This window comes from Anser cygnoides, chromosome 37 (assembly GCF_040182565.1).
Source record: "Anser cygnoides isolate HZ-2024a breed goose chromosome 37, Taihu_goose_T2T_genome, whole genome shotgun sequence".
NCBI classification, from domain to species: Eukaryota; Metazoa; Chordata; class Aves; order Anseriformes; family Anatidae; genus Anser; species Anser cygnoides.
The window spans coordinates 956,507-973,636 of record NC_089909.1 but is presented as its reverse complement, the minus strand read 5'-3'; the positions used below and the strand labels follow the sequence as shown (position 1 = coordinate 973,636).

General features: G+C 63.3%; 2 protein-coding genes, 1 long non-coding RNA gene and 1 pseudogene across 3 annotated transcripts in view; 3 read left to right on the top strand and 1 right to left on the bottom strand.

Annotated features, from left to right (window-relative positions):
- LOC136788448 (uncharacterized) lies at window positions 1–4,034 on the top strand. Its single transcript, XM_066986991.1, has 3 exons — window positions 1–222; window positions 603–1,880; window positions 3,991–4,034. Exons 2-3 carry the CDS (start codon window positions 677–679, stop codon window positions 4,032–4,034), a joined length of 1,248 nt encoding a protein of 415 aa, XP_066843092.1. The 5' UTR covers window positions 1–222; window positions 603–676.
- The window catches only part of BCL3 (BCL3 transcription coactivator), an 88,607-nt gene that overhangs the window by 34,625 nt on the left and 36,852 nt on the right, over window positions 1–17,130 (top strand).
- On the top strand, window positions 4,585–9,251 carry LOC136788432 (uncharacterized). The gene is made up of 4 exons (XR_010827228.1): window positions 4,585–4,604; window positions 6,031–6,081; window positions 7,150–7,302; window positions 8,982–9,251. It is a non-coding gene; the product is annotated as an uncharacterized lncRNA (long non-coding RNA).
- LOC136788447 (uncharacterized) lies at window positions 4,624–5,610 on the bottom strand (annotated as a pseudogene).

Genomic DNA, 17,130 nt, shown 5'->3' with positions numbered 1-17,130 from the left:
TCGTCATCATCATCGTCGTCATCATCATTGTCGTCTTCATCATTGTCGTCGTCGTTATCTTCGGAAGAACCCCGTCATCGTCATCGTCAACGTTGGAAGAGCTCCATCATCATCGTCGTCATCGTTAAAGTCAACGTTATGAAGAGCCCGCCATTATTGACACCGCCGGAAGAGCCCCGTCGTCATCGTCACCGTGATGAAGAGCCCCCATTGTCATCGTCATCATCATCATCATTGTCAACGTTGGAAGAACCCCAACATCGTCATCGTCACCGGTGGAAGAGCTCCGTCGTCATCGTTGTCATTGTTAAAGTCAACTTTATGAAGAGCCCGCCATTATTGTCACTGTCGGAAGAGCCCCGTTGTCATCGTCACCATGATGAAGAGCCCCCACTGTCATCATCATCATCATCATCATCATCGTCAACGTTGGAAGAACCCCGTCATCGTCATCGTCACCGGTGGAAGAGCTCCATCGTCATCATCGTCATCGTCATCATCGTTAAAGTCAACTTTATGAAGAGCTCCGCCATTATTGGTCACCGGTGGAAGAGCCCCGTCGTCATCGTCACCGTGATGAAGAGCCCCCATTGTCATCGTCAACGTTGGAAGAGCCTTCGTCATCGTCATCGTTATTGTCACAAGTGGAAGAGCCATCGCCATCATCGTCACCTCGATGAAGAGCCCCATCTTCATCTTCATCTTCATCTTCATCTTCATCTTCATCTTCATCTTCATCTTCATCTTCATCATCAACATTACGAAGAGCCCCCGTTGTCATCGGCACCCTTGGGAGAGCCATCATCATCATCATCGTCATCATCGTCATCATCATCATCGTCACAGTTGGAAGAGCCATCTTCATCATCATCATCATCATCGGGAAGAGCCTTCGTTGTCATCGTGGGAAGAGCCTTCATCGTCATTTTCATCATCATCATCATCATCATCTTCATCATCGTCGTCACCGCTGCGAAGAGCCCCCGTGGTCCTCACGCTCTTCATCCTCACTGCCACCATCCTCTTCCTCCTCATCATCACCGTTGCCTTCCTCTTCCTCCTCCTCCTCCTCCTCTTCTTCCTCCTCTTCCTCACCGTTTTCCTCATCTTCCTCCTCGTCATCACCACCACCACCGTCCTCCTCCTCCTCACCTTCATCTTCGTCACCATCATCACCTTCCTCCTCCTCCTCCTCACCTTCATCTTTGTCACCATCATCACCGCCACCTTCTTCCTCCTCCTCCTCCTCCTCCCCTTCCTCTTCATCACCATCATCATCGTCACCACCGCCTTCCTCCTCCTCGGCTTCTTCCTTCATCACGTAGATCTTCATCACCACCACCACCATCATCTTCATCGTCATCTTCATCAACGTCATCTTCGTCACCGGCATCGTCTTCGTCACCGTCGTCTTCATCACTTCGTCACCTTCATCTTCGTCACCGGCATCGTCTTCATCGTCGTCGTCTTCATCACCATCATCCTCACCGTCATCTTCTTCGTCTTTATCTTCATCATCTTCATCACCGTCATCTTCATCATCTTCATCTTCATCATCATCTTCATCACCCTCATCTTCCTCATCTTCATCGCCCTCGTCTTCATCACCATCGTCTTCATCACCGTCGTCTTCATCACCCTCATCTTCCTCATCTTCATCGCCTTCATCTTCATCACCGCCATCATCTTCATCGTCCCCCCCCCCCAAGAAGGACGCTGCCCCTCCCCCCCCCCGAGACGGGTCCAATTTCGGGGTGCAATGAGGGGGGGGGAGGGGAGGGGCTCTTCCCATCCCCCCCCCCACCCCCCAACGGACTTGGGGGCGCCCCCCCCCCCCGGGGGGACCCCAATAAAGGAGGCGGCCTCGGGTCGGGGTCTCGGTGTGTCTTTGGGGTTTGGGGGGGACCCCGATTTTGGGGGGGGGGACCCGTTTTGGGGTGGGATGTCCCAATTTTGGGGTTGGGGGGACCCCATTTTGGGGTGGGGGTCCCCGCTTTGGGGGGGGGACCCGGTTTTGGGGTGGGGGACCCCATTTTGGGGTGGGATGTCCCGATTTTGGGGTGGGGGGGCCCGATTTTGGGGTGGGGGGGGCCCGATTTTGGGGTGGGGGGACCCCGTTTTGGGGTGAGATGTCCCAATTTTGGGGTTGGGGGACCCCGTTTTGGGGGGGACCCATTTTGGGGTGGGATGTCCCGATTTTGGGGTTGGGGGGGACCCGTTTTGGGGGTGGGGGAGCCCGATTTTGGGGTGGGGGGACCCCGTTTTGGGGTGAGATGTCCCAATTTTAGGGTGGGGGGCCCCGTTTTGGGGTGGGGGACCCGTTTTGGGGTGGGGACCCCGTTTTTGGGGTGGGATGTCCCGATTTTGGGGTTGGGGGGTCCCCGTTTTGGGGTGGGGGGACCCCCAGATATCGGGGGAGGGGGATTTGGGGGTCCTGGGGGGGGGTCAGTGCCCCAAATCCGCCCCATAGGTTTTGGGGTGCGGAGGCAAGGATTTGGGGTTCCTGCCCCATGGATTTGGGGGTTCAGGCCCCCACATTTGGGGTTTTCAGCCCCATAGATTTGGGGATCTGGCCCCATAAATTGGGGGGTCATACCCCATAGATTTGGGGTTCAGGACCTCAGATTTGGGGTTCGGCCCCATAAACTGGGGGGTCATACCCCGTAGATTTGGGGTTCAGGCCCCATAGATTTGGGGCCCAGCCCCCCACATTTGGGGGTTTTGTACCCCATAGATTTGGGGGTTCCAACCCCATAGATTTGGGGCCCAGCCCCCCACATTTGGGGGTTCACACCCCCTAGATTTGGGGTTCAGCCCCCCACTTTTAGGGGTTCTTACCCCATAAATTTAGGGTCCAGCCTCTGACATTTGGGGGTGATACCCCCAAAATTTGGGGGTTCAGGCCCCACAGATTTGGGGTTCACCCCCCAACATTCAGGGCACGTGCCCCCAACTTTTGGGGTTTCTCAGCCCCACAGATTTGGGGTCCACTCCCTGACATTTGGGTGTTCACACCCCATAAATTTGGGGGATCAGCCCCCTAGGTTTTGGGGTTCAGCCCCCCACTTTTTGGGGTTTCTCACCCCATAGATTTGGGGGTTCACCCCCAACATCTGGTGCTCGTGCCCCCTACTTTTGGGGTCCAACCCCACAGATTTGGGGGTTCACCCCCCACCTTTGGGTATTCACACCCCATAAATTTGGGGTTCTCACCCCACAGATTTGGGGGTTCAGCCCCCACAGATTTGGGGCTTCACACCCCATAAATTTCGGGGTTCACGCCCCCATAAATTTGGGGGTTCAGCCCCCACTTTTGGGGTTCTCACCCCACAGATTTGGGGGTTCACCCCCCAACATTTCGGGGGTTCACACCCCTACTTTTGGGGTCCAGCCCCACAGATTTGGGGTTCACCCCCACCTTTGGGTATTCGCACCCCATAAATTTTGGGGGGTTCACACCCCATATATTTTGGGGGTTCAGCCCCCACTTTTGGGGTTTCTCACCCCATAAATTTGGGGTTCACCCCCCAACATTCGGGGGCTCATGCCCCCTACTTTTGGGGTTCGAAACCCACAGATTTGGGGTTCAGCCCCCCACATTTGGGTGTTCACACTCCATAAATTTGGGGGTTCAGCCCCCTACTTTTGAGGTTCTCACCCCGTAATTTTGGGGTTCAGGCCCCCACTTTTGGGGTTCTCACCCCACAGATTTGGGGTTCACCCCCCCACTTTTGGGGTTCCCACCCCATAAATTTGGGGGTTCACCCCCCAACATTTGGGGCTTGTGCCCCCTACTTTTGGGGTCCAACCCCACAGATTTGGGGGTTCACCCCTCCATAAATTTGGGGGTTCAGCCCCCCACTTTTGAGGTTTCTCACCCCATAAATTTTGGGGTTCAGCCCCCTAGATTTTGGGGTTCACCCCCACTTTTGGGGTTCTCACCCCACAGATTTGGGGTTCAGCCCCAATTTTGGGGTTCTCACCCCACAGATTTGGGGGTTCAGCCCCCTACTTTTGAGGTTCTCACCCCATAAATTTGGGGTTCACCCCCCTACTTTTGGGGTCCAACCCCACAGATTTGGGGTTCACCCCCCCTTTTGGGGCTCTCACCCCACAAATTTGGGGGTTCAGCCCCCTACTTTTGGGGTCCAACCCCACGGATTTGGGGTTCACCCCACCTTTGGGGGCTCCCGCACCCCATAAATTCGGGGTCCCCCCCCCCCCTTTTCCCCACCCCGCCCCCTCCACGTTGGCCCCGGGCGCCGCCGCCTGGACCTTGCCCCCCCCCGCCCCCCGCCACGTCGGGGGCCAAGTCCGGGGGGCGGGGCCTCGGGGGGGGGGGGGGTTGACCCCCCCTTTTTGCCCCCCCTTGCCCCCCCCCCCCTTTAACCCCCCCCCCCCCCCCCCCCCCCCATTGTTTGCCCCCCCCCCCCAAAAAAAAAATCCCATTAATTTTATGGGGTCGGGGCGCGGGGGGCAAATATTGGGGTTAAAGGGGGGGGCTTGCCCCCCCCCCCGGGCACTGCCCCCCCCCCCCCCCCCAAAAAGGGGGATTTAAGGGCGCGGGGGGGGAGCCGAGGAGCGGGGACCCCCGCGGGGCACAGGTGAGGGGGGGGTTATGGGGTCGGGGGGGTAATGGGGTCCGGGGGGGGTTTTGGGGTCCGGGGGGGGCTTTGGGGTCGGGGGGGGCTTTTGGGGTCCGGGGGGTATTGGGGTCGGGGGGGTTTGGGGTCAGGGGGGTATTGGGGTCGGGGGGGGGGTTTATGGGGTCCGGGGGGGTTTTGGGGTTGGGGGAGTTTGGGGTCAGGGGGGTAATGGGGTCCGGGGGGGGGCTTTTGGGGTCGGGGGGGTAATGGGGTCGGGGGGGGTTTTGGGGTCAGGGGGGGTAATGGGGTCGGGGGGGGGGGGGGTTTATGGGGTCGGGGGGGGGGGGGGCTTTGGGGTCCGGGGGGGGGGTTAATATGGGGTCGGGGGGGCTTTTGGGGTCCGGGGGGGGTAATGGGGTCAGGGGGGTAATGGGGTCGGGGGTGGTTTATGGGGTCGGGGGGGGGTTGGGGTCCCGGGGGGCTTTGGGGTTGGGGGGTAATGGGAACATGGGGGGGTTGGGGACGTTGGGGACATGGGGGGGTTATGGGGACGGGGGGGGGGTAATGGGGTTATTGGGGTCGGGGGGGGGCTTTTGGGGTCCGGGGAGGGGTAATGGGGACATCTGGGGGGAATTTGGGGGCTTTTGGGGGGATTTGAGGGATTTGGGGTCGGGGGGCAAGGGGGACGTTGGGGACATGGGGGGGTTGGGGGGATTTGGGGGGATTTGGGGGCTTTGGGGTCGGGGGGCATTGGGGACATTTTGGGGGGGGCATTTTGGGGACGTTTGGGGGCATTTTGGGGTCGGGGGAACAAGGGGGCGTTTGGGGGGGGCGTTTTGGGGTCATTCGGGGGGATATTGGGTCCTTTCGGGGACGTTTTAGGGCATTTTGGGGTCGTTTTGGGGGTGATTCCGGGGGTTTTGGGGTCGTTTTGGGGACGTTTTAGGACATTTTTGGGATTTTGGGGCCATTTGGGGGATATTTGGGGTCGTTTCGGGGACGTTTTAGGGACGTTCGGGGCCATTTTGGGGATATTGGGGTCGTTTTAGGACGTTTTGGGGATTTTTGGGGCCGTTTGGGTGATATTTGGGGTCGTTTTGGGGATGGGAACTGGGGATATTTGGGGTCATTTTGGGGCCGTTTGGGGCCACTTGGGGGTATTTTGGGGCTGTTTTAGGACATTTCTGGGATTCTGGGGTCCTTTGGGGGACATTTGGGGTCGTTTGGGGGACACTTTTGGGATTTGGGGGGTCATTTTGGGGCCGTTTGGGACCCTTTGTGGCCGTTTTGGGGCCATTTGGGGGCCGTTTGGGGCCATTTTTGGGGTATCTGGGGCCGTTTTAAGACGTTTTGGGGCTATTTGGGGCCGTTTTGGGATATTCGGGGCCGTTTGGGGATATTTGGGGCCGTTTTGGGGTCACGGGCGCTCTTTGGGGTCCCGCAGGTGGCACCATGAAGCTCTGGGCCGTGCTGGTGGCAGCGGCGCTGCTGGCGGGTGAGCCCCCTGGAACCCCCCGGGACCCCCAGATCCTATAACGGGCTTTATGGGGTCGGGGGGGGCCCCCCAAATCCTATAACGGGCTTTATGGGGTCAGGGGGGTCTTGGGGCCCCCCCAAAATCCTATAATAGTCTTTATGGGGTCTTTGGGGGCACCCCAAATCCTATAATGGGCTTTATGGGGCTGGGGGTCCTGGGGGGTCTTGGGGGCACCCTAAATCCTATAACGGGCTTTATGGGGTTGGGGGCCCCCATATCCTATAAGGGGCTTTATGGGGTTGGGGAGGTCCTGGGGGCCCCCAAATCCTATAATGGGCTTTATGGGGTTGGAGGGGCCCCCATATCCTATATTGGGCTTTATGGGGCTGGGGGTCCTGGGGGGTCTTGGGAGCCCCCATATCCTATAATGGGCTTTATGGGGTCGGGGGGGCCCCAAATCCTATAACGGGCTTTATGGGGTCAGGGGGGTCCTGGGGGCCCCCCATATCCTATAACGGGCTTTATGGGGTTGGGGAGGTCCTGGGGGCCCCCAAATCCTATAATGGGCTTTATGGGGTTGGGGGGGGCATATCCTATAATGGGTTTTATGGGGTTGGGCAGGTCTTGGGGCCCCCCCAAATCCTATAATAGTCTTTATGGGGTCTTGGGGGCACCCTAAATCCCATAATGGGCTTTGTGGGGTTGGGGGACCCCCATATCCTATATTGGGTCCTATGGGGTTGGGGGTCTTAGGGCCCCCAAATCCTATAATAGTCTTTATGGGGTCTTAGGGCCCCCCAAATCCTATAATAGTCTTTATGGGGTCTTGGGGGCCCCCCATATCCTATAAGGGGCTTTATGGGGTTAGGGGGTCTTGGGGGCCCCCATATCCTATAATGGGCTTTATGGGGTCGGGGGGGGCCCCCATATCCTATAAGGGGCTTTATGGGCTGGGGGGGCCCCCATATCCTATACGGACTCCTGTAGGATTTGGGGTCTCAGGGCCCTCCCCCACCGCCCTCTACGGGTCCGGTGGGGGGGGGGGGCTCCCGCGCCCCTTCCCCCGACCCCCCCCCCCCCCCATAGTTTGTGGGGCCGAGGAGCCCCCCAGGCCCCGACCCCGAGCCCGACCCCGAGCCCCGGCCCCGGGGGGCTGTGGGGTTACGTGGCCGTTGTGGGGCGGGCGGCCGAGAACGCCAGCGCCCGGCTGTGGGGCAGCGCCGTGGGGCAGAAAGTGGGGTGAGAGCCCGGGGGGGGGCGTTATGGGGGCGGGGGGGGGTTATGGGGGCGGGGGGGGTCCTTGGGGACATTGGGGACATGGGGGGGTCCTGGGGGGGGTCTTTGGGGTCTGGGGGGTCAATGGGGTCCTGGGGGGGTCCTGGGGGGGTCCTGATCCTGGGGGGGGGGGTCCTTGGGAACATTGGGGGGGGGGTCCTTGGGGGGGGTCCTGGGTCTATGGGGGGGGGGGGCCTTGGGGGGGGAGGTCCTGGGGGGGTGGTCCTGGTCCTGGCGGGGGTCTTTTGGGTCTGGGGGGGGGTCAGTGGGGTCCTGGGGGTCCTGGGGGGTCCTGGCTCTATGGGGGGGGTCCTTGGGGATATGGGGGTCCTGGGGGGGGCCCTGGTCCTGGGGGGGGGGGTCCTTGAGGACATGGGGGGGACATGGGGGGGTCCAGGGTCTATGGGGGGGGTCCTTGGGGGGGGGGTCCTGGGGGGGGGGGTCCTTGAGGACATGGGGGACATGGGGGCTCCTGGGTCTATGGGGGGGGGGTCCTTGGGTGGGGGTCCTGGGGGGGGGGGTCCTGGCTCTATGGGGGGGGGTCCTTGGGGATATGGGGGGACATGGGGGGGGTCCTGGGTCTATGCGGGGGGGGTCCTTAGGGGGGGGGGTCCTTGAGGACATGGGGGGGACATGGGGGGGGGGTCCTGGCTCTATGGGGGGTCCTTGGGGACATGGGGGTCCTGGGGGGGCCCTGGTCCTGGGGGGGGGTCCTTGGGGACATTGGGGGGGACATGGGGGGGGCTCCTGGGTCTATGGGAGGGGGGGTCCTTGGGGGGGGGGGTCCTGGGGGGGGGGTCCTGGGGGACATGGGGGGGCCATGGGGGGGGTCCTGGCTCTATGGGGGGGGGTCCTTGGGGGGGGGGGGGTCCTGGGGGGGGTCCTTGAGGACATGGGGGACATGGGGGGGGTCCTGGGTCTATGGGGGGGGGGGGTCCTTGGGTGGGGGGGTCCTTGGGGGGGGTCGTTGAGGACATGGGGGGGACATGGGGGGGGTCCTGGGTCTATGGGGGGGGGGGTCCTTGGGTGGGGGGGTCCTGGGGGGGGGGTCCTGGGGGACATGGGGGGGACATGGGGGGGGTCCTGGCTCTATGGGGGGGGGTCCTTGGGTGGGGGGGTCCTGGGGGGGGTCCTTGGGGGGGGGCGTCCTTGGGGGGGGGTCCTTGGGGACATTGGGGGGGACATGGGGGGCTCCTGGGTCTATGGGGGGGGGTGTCTTTGGGTGGGGGGTCCTGGGGGGGTCCTTGGGGACTTTGGGGGGGACATGGGGGTCCTTGGGGAGGGGTCCTGGTCCTGGGGGGTCGTTGAGGATATGGGGGAGGGGGGGTCCTGGCTCTATGGGGGGGGGGGGGGGTCCTTTTGGGGGGGGGGGTGTCCTTGGGGACTTTGGGGGGACATGGGGGGGGCTTGGGGGGGGGGGTCCTGGCTCTATGGGGGGGGGGGTCCTTGGGGGGGGGGGGGTCCTTGAGGACATGGGGGGGCCATGGGGGGGTCGTGGCTCTATGGGGGGGGGTCCTTGGGTGGGGGGTCCTTGGGGGGGGGTCCTGGGGGACATGGGGGGGTCGTGGCTCTATGGGGGGGGGTCCCGGTCTTCCCCTCCCCCCCCACCCCCTAACCCCCCCCTTTATCCCCCCCCCCCCCAGCGCCCTCCTCTCGGAGCTGCGCTCCCAGGCGCGCGCCCTGCGCGGGGCGGCGGCGGCGGAGGCGGCGGCGGCGGGGGCGCGGGCGGCCGCCTACGGGGCGGAGGCGCGCGCCGCCCTCGAGCAAGGGGGGCCGAGCTGCGGGCCCGCGCCGCCGCCTACGGGCGCCGCCTCCGCCGCCGCCTGGCCCGCGACGGGGACGAGCTCCGGGAGCGCCTCGGCGCCTACGGGCGGGCGGCGGCCGCGGGGCGCGCAGGCTGCGGGAGCTGCTGGGGGGGGGGCGGGGGGGAGGGGGAGGGGGTGGGGGTGGGGGTGGGGGAGGGAGGGGGGGATTGAAGGGGGGGGTTGGAGGGGGAGGGGGTGATGGGGAGGGGGGTGGGGGGGTGATGGGGAGGGGGTGGGGGGAGGGGGAGGGGGTGGGGAGGGGGTGGGGGGTGGGGAGGGGGTGGGGGTGGGGGGGGTGATGGGGAGGGGGTGGGGAGGGGGAGGGGGGAGGGGAGGGGGGTGGGGAGGGGGTGGGGGGAGGGGAGGGGAGGCGGAGGGGAGGGGTGGGGGGGTGGGGAGGGGGAAGGGGGGTGATGGGGAGGGGGTGGGGGGGAAGGGGAGGGGATTTGGGGGAGGGGAAGGGGGCGATGGGGGTGGGGGAGGGGGCGCCCGGGTGGGGGAGGCCGAGCCCGGTCGGTGGGGGCGACGCCTGCTCGGTGAAGGCCACGCCCACTCGCTACAGGCCACGCCCACCCGATACAGGCCACGCCCACCCGATACAGGCCACGCCCACTCGCTACAGGCCACGCCCACTCGCTACAGGCCACGCCCACCCGATACAGGCCACGCCCACTCGCTACAGGCCACGCCCACTCGCTACGGGCCACGCCCACTCGCTACGGGCCACGCCCACCCGCTACAGGCCACGCCCACTCGCTACAAGCCACGCCCACTCGCTAAAAGGCCAAGCTCGCTTGATTAAGACCACGCCCACTCGCCTGAGGCCACGCCCACCCGGCGGAGACCACGCCCACCCGCGCGTTGTGGCCCCGCCCCTTTTCCTTGAGGGTCATCGAGGCCGCGGGGGCGAGGCCACGCCCACTCGAGGCCACGCCCCCCTCTGTGGAGGCCACGCCCACTCGCCTGAGGCCACACCCACCCGGTGGTTGAGGCCACGCCCCCTTTGTTCGAAGCCCCGCCCCCCATGGCTCGAGGACCCTCCCCGCTTGATCGACACCTCGCCCCCTTAATTAAAGACCCCCCACTAATTGAAGCCCCGCCCCCAGTGGCTGAGGCCACGCCCCCTTTGAGGCCACGCCCCCTTCGTCCGAGGCCCCGCCCCCTCCCCCCGCGCGGTACCGCGGTGTTTGTTCCGGGCAATTAAAACGAGGCCGAGCTAATTGCAACCGGGGCCGAGGGGTGGGGGGAGGGGAGGGGGGGCGGGGCACCGGGGGGGAGGGGCGGGGGGCATTTGGGGCGCAATGCTCGGGGTGCGAGGCGTCCGCGTTGCAATTAATTCGGGGTGCGATGAATTTACGGTGTAATTAATTCGGGGTGCAATTAATTCGGGGTGAAATTAATTCGGGGTGAAATTAATTTAAGGTGCAATTAATTCGGGGTTCAATTAATTCGGGGTGCAATTAATTTAAGGTACAATTAATTCGGGGTGCAATTAATTCGAGGTGCAATTAATTTAAGGTACAATTAATTTGGGGTTCAATTAATTTGGGGTGCAATTAATTTAAGGTGTACAATTAATTCGGGGTGCAATTAATTCGGGGTGCAATTAATTCGGGGTGCAATTAATTCGGGGTGCAATTAATTTAAGGTGCAATTAATTCGGGGTGCAATTAATTCGGGGTGCAATTAATTCGGGGTTCAATTAAGGTGCAATTAATTCGGGGTGCAATTAATTCGGGGTGCAATTAATTTAAGGTGCAATTAATTCGGGGTGCGATTAATTTGGGGTGCAATTAATTCGGGTGCAATTAATTCGGGGTGCAATTAAGGTGCAATTAATTCTGGGGTGCAATGCACGGGGGGCCATCAGGGGGTGCTGTGGGACGGGGGGGGCACCCCGGGCACCCCACTTCGCACCCCAAAACCTTGCGAGCGGGGCCTGCCCCCCAGTTACTCCCCCCATTGCCCCCCAGTTGCCCCATAACCCCCCGATTACCCCCAATTACCCCCAATTGCCCCATTGCCCCCCCAGTTGCCCCATAACCCCCCAATTACCCCCAATTACCCCCATTGCCCCTCCAATTGCCCCATTACCCCCCATAACCACCCAATTACCCCCATCACCCCCCCGTTGCCTCCCCAGTTACCCCATTGCCCCCCAACTGCCCCCCAATTGCCCCCGTAACCCCCCATAACCCCCCCAATTGCTCCCCATTGCCCCCCCAATTGCCCCAATAACCCCCCATTTCCCCCTCAATTACCCCCATTACCCCCCAATTGCCCCATAACCCCCCATTCCCCCCATAACCACCCCAATTGCCCCGTAACCCCCATTACCCCATTACCCCCCAATTTCCCCCCCAAATGCGCCATTACCCCCAATTGCCCCAGAAGCGCCCCATTTTGCCCCTATTACCCCCCATTACCCCCCAATTGCCCCCATAACCCCCCATTAACCCCCGATTTCCCCATAACCCCCCCAATTACCCCCATAACCCCCATTACCCACCCAATTGCCCCATAACCCCCCGTAACCACCCCAATTGCCCCCATTGCCCCCCCATTGCCCCCAATTGCCCCCCATAACCCCCCAATTGCCCCCATACCCCCCCCCCATTACCCCCCAGTTACTCCCCCCATAACCCCCCACCACCCCTTACCCCCAGCCCCCCAATTGCCCCATAACCCCCCAATTATTGCCCCCACCCCGCCAATTGCCCCATAACCACCCCAATTGCCCCCATTGCCCCCATTACCCCGCCAAATTGCCCCATAACCCACCCCAATTGCCCCCATTGCCCCCATTACCCCGCCAATTGCCCCCATAACCACCCCAATTGCCCCCATTGCCCCCCATTTCCCCCAATTGCCCCCATAACCCCCATAACCCCCCAATTGCCCCAATAACCCCCCTGTAACCTCCCAATTGCCCCCTTTGCCCCCAATTGCCCCCATAACCCCCCATTCCCCCCCAATTGCCCCGTAATCCCCCAATTACCCCCATTACACCCCCCATAACCCCCCACATTGCCCCCATAACCCCCCCATTTCTCCCCCAATTGCCCCCATTGCCCCCAATTGCCCCCATAACCCCCCATAACCCCCCCAATTGCCCCAATAACCCACCATTTCCCCCCCCCATTACCCCCATTACCCCCAATTGCCCCCATAACCCCCCATTTCCCCAATTACCCACCATAACCCCCCAGTTGCCCCCATCACCCCCCCAACTGCCCCACAACCCCCCATTACCCCCCCAATTGCCCCATAACCCCCCCATAACCCCCCCAATTGCCCCCATTGTCCCCCATAACCCCCCATAACCCCCCATTACCCCCCATAACCCCCAATTGCCCCCATTGTCCCCCCCATTTCCCCAATTGCCCCCATAACCCCCCATTACCCCCCAATTGCCCCATAACCCCCCAATTGCCCCCATTGCCCCCCCATTGCCCCCAATTGCCCCCATAACCCCCCATAACCCCCCCAATTGCCCCCATTACCCCACCCCCCCATTTCCCCCCCATAACCCCCCCAATTACCCCCATAACCCCCCCATTTCCCCCCCAATTGCCCCATAACCCCCCCAGTTACCCCCATTACCCCCATCAACCCCCAATTGCGCCCCATTGCCCCCCCATTTCCCCCACCATTGCCCCCATAACCCCCCCACCGTCTCCCCATTGCCCTCCCCCCACGTTTCCCCTAATTGCCCCCCCATGCCCCCAACCCCCAATTGCCCCCATTGCCCCCCCATTGCCCCCAATTGCCCCCATAACCCCCCATAACCCCCATTGCCCCCATTTCCCCCAATTGCCCCCCATAACCCCCCCAATTGCCCCCATTGCCCCCCCATTGCCCCCAATTGCCCCCATAACCCCCCCATAACCCCCCCACCAACCCCCAATTACCCCCATAACCCCCCATTTCCCCCCAATTGCCCCCGTAATCCCCCAATTACCCCAAAATTACCCCCCCATAACCCCCAAATTGCCCCCATTGCCCCCCAGTTACCCCCATAACCCCCCCGTTCCCCCCACCCCTCCCCCCCCCCCCGCCCCCGCCACGCTGGAGCCCTCCGCCGCCCCGCCCCCCCCCTTCCTCCCCCCTCCCCCCCCAGCCCCCCGGACTTTGCCCCCCCCCGCCCCCCCCCCCCTCCCCTCCCCCCCCCCCCCCAATTTATAACCGGGGGCGCCCCCGCGGCGGGGCCCGGACGGGAGCGAGCGGCGATGGGTGCGTGGGGGGGGGGGCACGGGGGGGCCGGGGGCGTCCGGGGGGGGGGACCCCGAAATATTTAGGGGAGGGGGTCGGCACCGAAAAAGTCCCAAAAATGGGGGATTTAAGCCCAAAAATGGGTTTGGGGTGGGGGCCGTGGGGGGGGCCAGGGGGGTGTTTTGGGGGGGGGGGAACCACGGGGTTGGTTGGAGGGGGGGTCGGAGGGGGAATTTGCCCAAAAAGGGGGTTTTCAGCCCAAAAATGAGACGGGGAGGGGGTTAATGGGGCCCCGTGGGGAGGGGGGCAGATTTGGGCGGGGGTAAAGGGGGGTTTTGAGGGGGGGGGGCGGCCCGAAATGGGTCAGGGGAAATGGGATCTGCGCCCCTGAATTTACCAAAAGGGGGGTTTGGGGCCCAAAATGTGCCAAAAATGGGGGATTTAAGCCCAAAAATGGGTTTTAGGTTGGGGGGCCCGGGGGGGGGGGGTGTGTTTTTGGGGGGGGGGCATCTATGGGGGCTTTGGGGGGGGTTCTGTGGAGCGCCCCCCCAAAAATTTGCCAGAAATGGGATTTTTCACCCAAAAAAGTGCCAGAAATGGGGAATTGAACCCAAAATGTCCCAAATAGGGGTGGTTTAAGCCCAAAAGTGTGGTAGGAAGGAGGTTGGGGAGGGGGTTTCGGGGGGGGGCTTTGGGGGGGGTCGTGGAGGGGGGGGCACCCCAAAATTTGCCCCGAGGGGGGGGTTGGACCCCCCCAAAAAACTTGCCAGAAACGGTGGGTTTTGAACCCAACATGTCCCAAAAAGGAGGTTTTTTAAGCCCCAAATGTCCCCAAAAATCGGGTTTTTAAGCCCAAAACGGGGTGGGTAATTTTGGAAGGGGGGGGGGGATGTCGGGGATGGGGGAGGGGTCCCAGTTTTGGGGTGCCCCCCCACCTTTGACCCCCCCCCCCCCCCCCCAGGGCTGAGCATGGCCCGGGCGCACCCCAAGGTGACGGCGACGGCGCTGCTGCTGCTGCTGCTCTGCTCCGGTCAGCCCCCCCCCCCCCCCCCAAAAAATGACCCCCACCCCAAAATGACCCCCCCAAAATGACCCCCACCCCAAAATGACCCCCCAAAATGACCCCCCCACCCCAAAAAGTGACCCCCCATACCCTAAATCCCCCCCCCGTACCCTAAATCCCCCCCCGCCCCAAAATAGACCCCCACGAAGTGAGATTCCCCCCAAAATGCCCCCCCCCAAAAAAGGACCTCCCCCCCAAATGACCCCCCCCCCAATGACCCCCCCACCCCAGTTGCCCCCCATGGCCCCCCCATACCCCAAATCCCCCCAATTGCCCCCCAATTGCCCCCCAAAGCCCCCCAATTGCCCCCAGACCCCCCAATTGCCCCCCCACCCCATTTACCCCCCAATTGCCCCCCAAAGCCCCCCAATTTCCCCCAACCCCAGTTGCCCCCCCATTTGCCCCAAATCCCCCCAATTGCCCCCCAATTGCCCCCCCACCCCAATTACCCCCCCCCAATTGCCCCCCAAGCCCCCAAAGCCCCCCAAATGCCCCCAACCCCCCCAGTTGCCCCCCATACCCCAAATCCCCCCAATTACCCCCCAATTGCCCCCAAAGCCCCCCAATTGCCCCCAGACCCCCCAATTGCCCCCCCACCCCAGTTGCCCCCCAGTTGCCCCCCAAAGCCCCCCAATTGCTCCCAACCCCCCAGTTGCCCCCCATTTGCCCCCAACCCCCCCCCAATTGCTCCCCCAATTGCCCCCCACCCCATTTACCCCCCCAATTGCCCCCCAAAGCCCCCCCCAATTGCCCCCCAGGCCCCCCCAATTGCCCCCCAATTGCCCCCCCACCCCAATTACCCCCCCAATTACCCCCCAAAGCCCCCCAATTGCCCCCCACCCCCAGAGTTGCCCCCCCATGCCCCAAATCCCCCCAATTGCCCCCCAACCCAGTGCCCCCCCACCCCAATTACCCCCAATACTGCCCCAAAGCCCCCCCAATTGCCCCCCCCAACCCCCCAATTGCTCCCCCACCCGTGCCCCCACCCCAATTACCCCCCCAATTGCCCCCAAAGCCCCCAATCTGCCCCCAACCCCCGTTGCCCCCCCATACCCCAAATCCCCCCCCCACCCCCCAATTGCCCCCTCAAAGCCCCCCCAGTGCCCCCAACCCCCCCAGTGCCCCCCATACCCCAAATCCCCCCAATTGCCCCCCAATTGCCCCCCAGACCCCCCCCAATTGCCCCCCAGACCCCCCCCAATTGCCCCCCCACCCCAATTACCCCCCCAATTGCCCCCAAAGCCCCAATTGCTCCCCAACCCCCCAGTTGCCCCCCCATACCCCAAATCCCCCCAATTGCCCCCCAATTGCCCCCCCACCCCAAATTACCCCCCAATTGCCCCCCAAAGCCCCCCCAATTGCCCCCTAACCCCCCCCAGCTGCCCCCCATACCCCAAATCCCCCAATTGCCCCCCCCCCAATTGCCCCCCCCAGTGCCCTCCCAAGCCCCCGGACCCCCCCAACCCCCCCAATTGCCCCCACCCCACCTTTACCCCCCAATTGCCCCCAACCCCCCAATTGCCCTAACCCCCCCAGTTGCCCCCCCATACCCCAAATCCCCCCCATTTGCCCCCCCCCCAATTGCCCCCCACCCCCCATTTACCCCCCCCCACTGTCTCCCCCAAAGCCCCCCAATTGCCCCCCACCCCTCCAGTTGCCCCCCCATACGCCAAATCCCCCCAATTGCCCCCCCAATTGCCCCCCAAAGCCCCCCAATTGCCCCCAACCCCCCCAGTTGCCCCCCCATACCCCAAATCCCCCCCAATTGCCCCCCCAATTGCCCCCACCCCAATTACCCCCCCCCAAATCCCCACCCAATCCCCCCGAACTAACCCCAAATTTAAACCCCCCCCCCCCAACCCAGCCTCCTCCGGCCGCCCCCCCCCGCCCCCCCCACCCCCCCCCGCGACCCCCCGGCCCCCCCCGCCGAGGCCCCCCCCTTTTCCCCCTGGGGGGCGCTCCTGGGCCGGGGCGCGGGGTGGCGGGGGCTCCTGGAGCGCCTCAAACCCCCCACGGCCCCGCAAAGCATCCGGTAAGTGGCTAAAAAAAAAGGGGGGGGACCCCAAAATTATAAAATGGGGGGCACCCTTAAATTTTTGGGGTGCCCCCCCCCCCCAGGAAGCCTACGAGAGGGGCACGGTGGCCGTCATGACCTACACGGGCATCCTGACCGATCAGCTCTACCACTGGTGGCAGGGGAGCAGTGACCCCCCCCCCCCGAAAAAAAAAATACACGGGGGGTCCCTAAAATATGGGGGGGGACCCCAAAATTCGAGGGGGGGGGGGGGGGGTAAAGATTGCGGGGGGGGGGGTAAAATGGTTTTTTGGGGGGATTTTTCCCCAGGGGAGGGCTGGCGCAGAGGGGGGGGGGGCTAAAATTTGGGGGGGGGCTTAAAATATTGGGGGGGGGTCCCTAAATATGGGGGGGGGCCAAAATTCGTGCGGGGGGGGTAAAAGTTGCGGGGGGGGGGGGGTAAAATGGTTTGGGGGGGGGATTGTCCCCAGGGGGAGGGCTGAAAATAGAGGGGGGTAAAATTTGCGGGGGGGCTTAAAATTTGGGGGGGCTAAATTTAGGGGGTGGCTTATAATTTGGGGGGGGCCTAAAATTTTTTTGGGGGGTGTGGATTGGGGAAATGCCCCCCCCCAAGGGAAAAATGGGGTCAAATGGGGGGGTGGGAGGGTTTCTTCTGGGGGGGGGCAAAAATGGGGAGC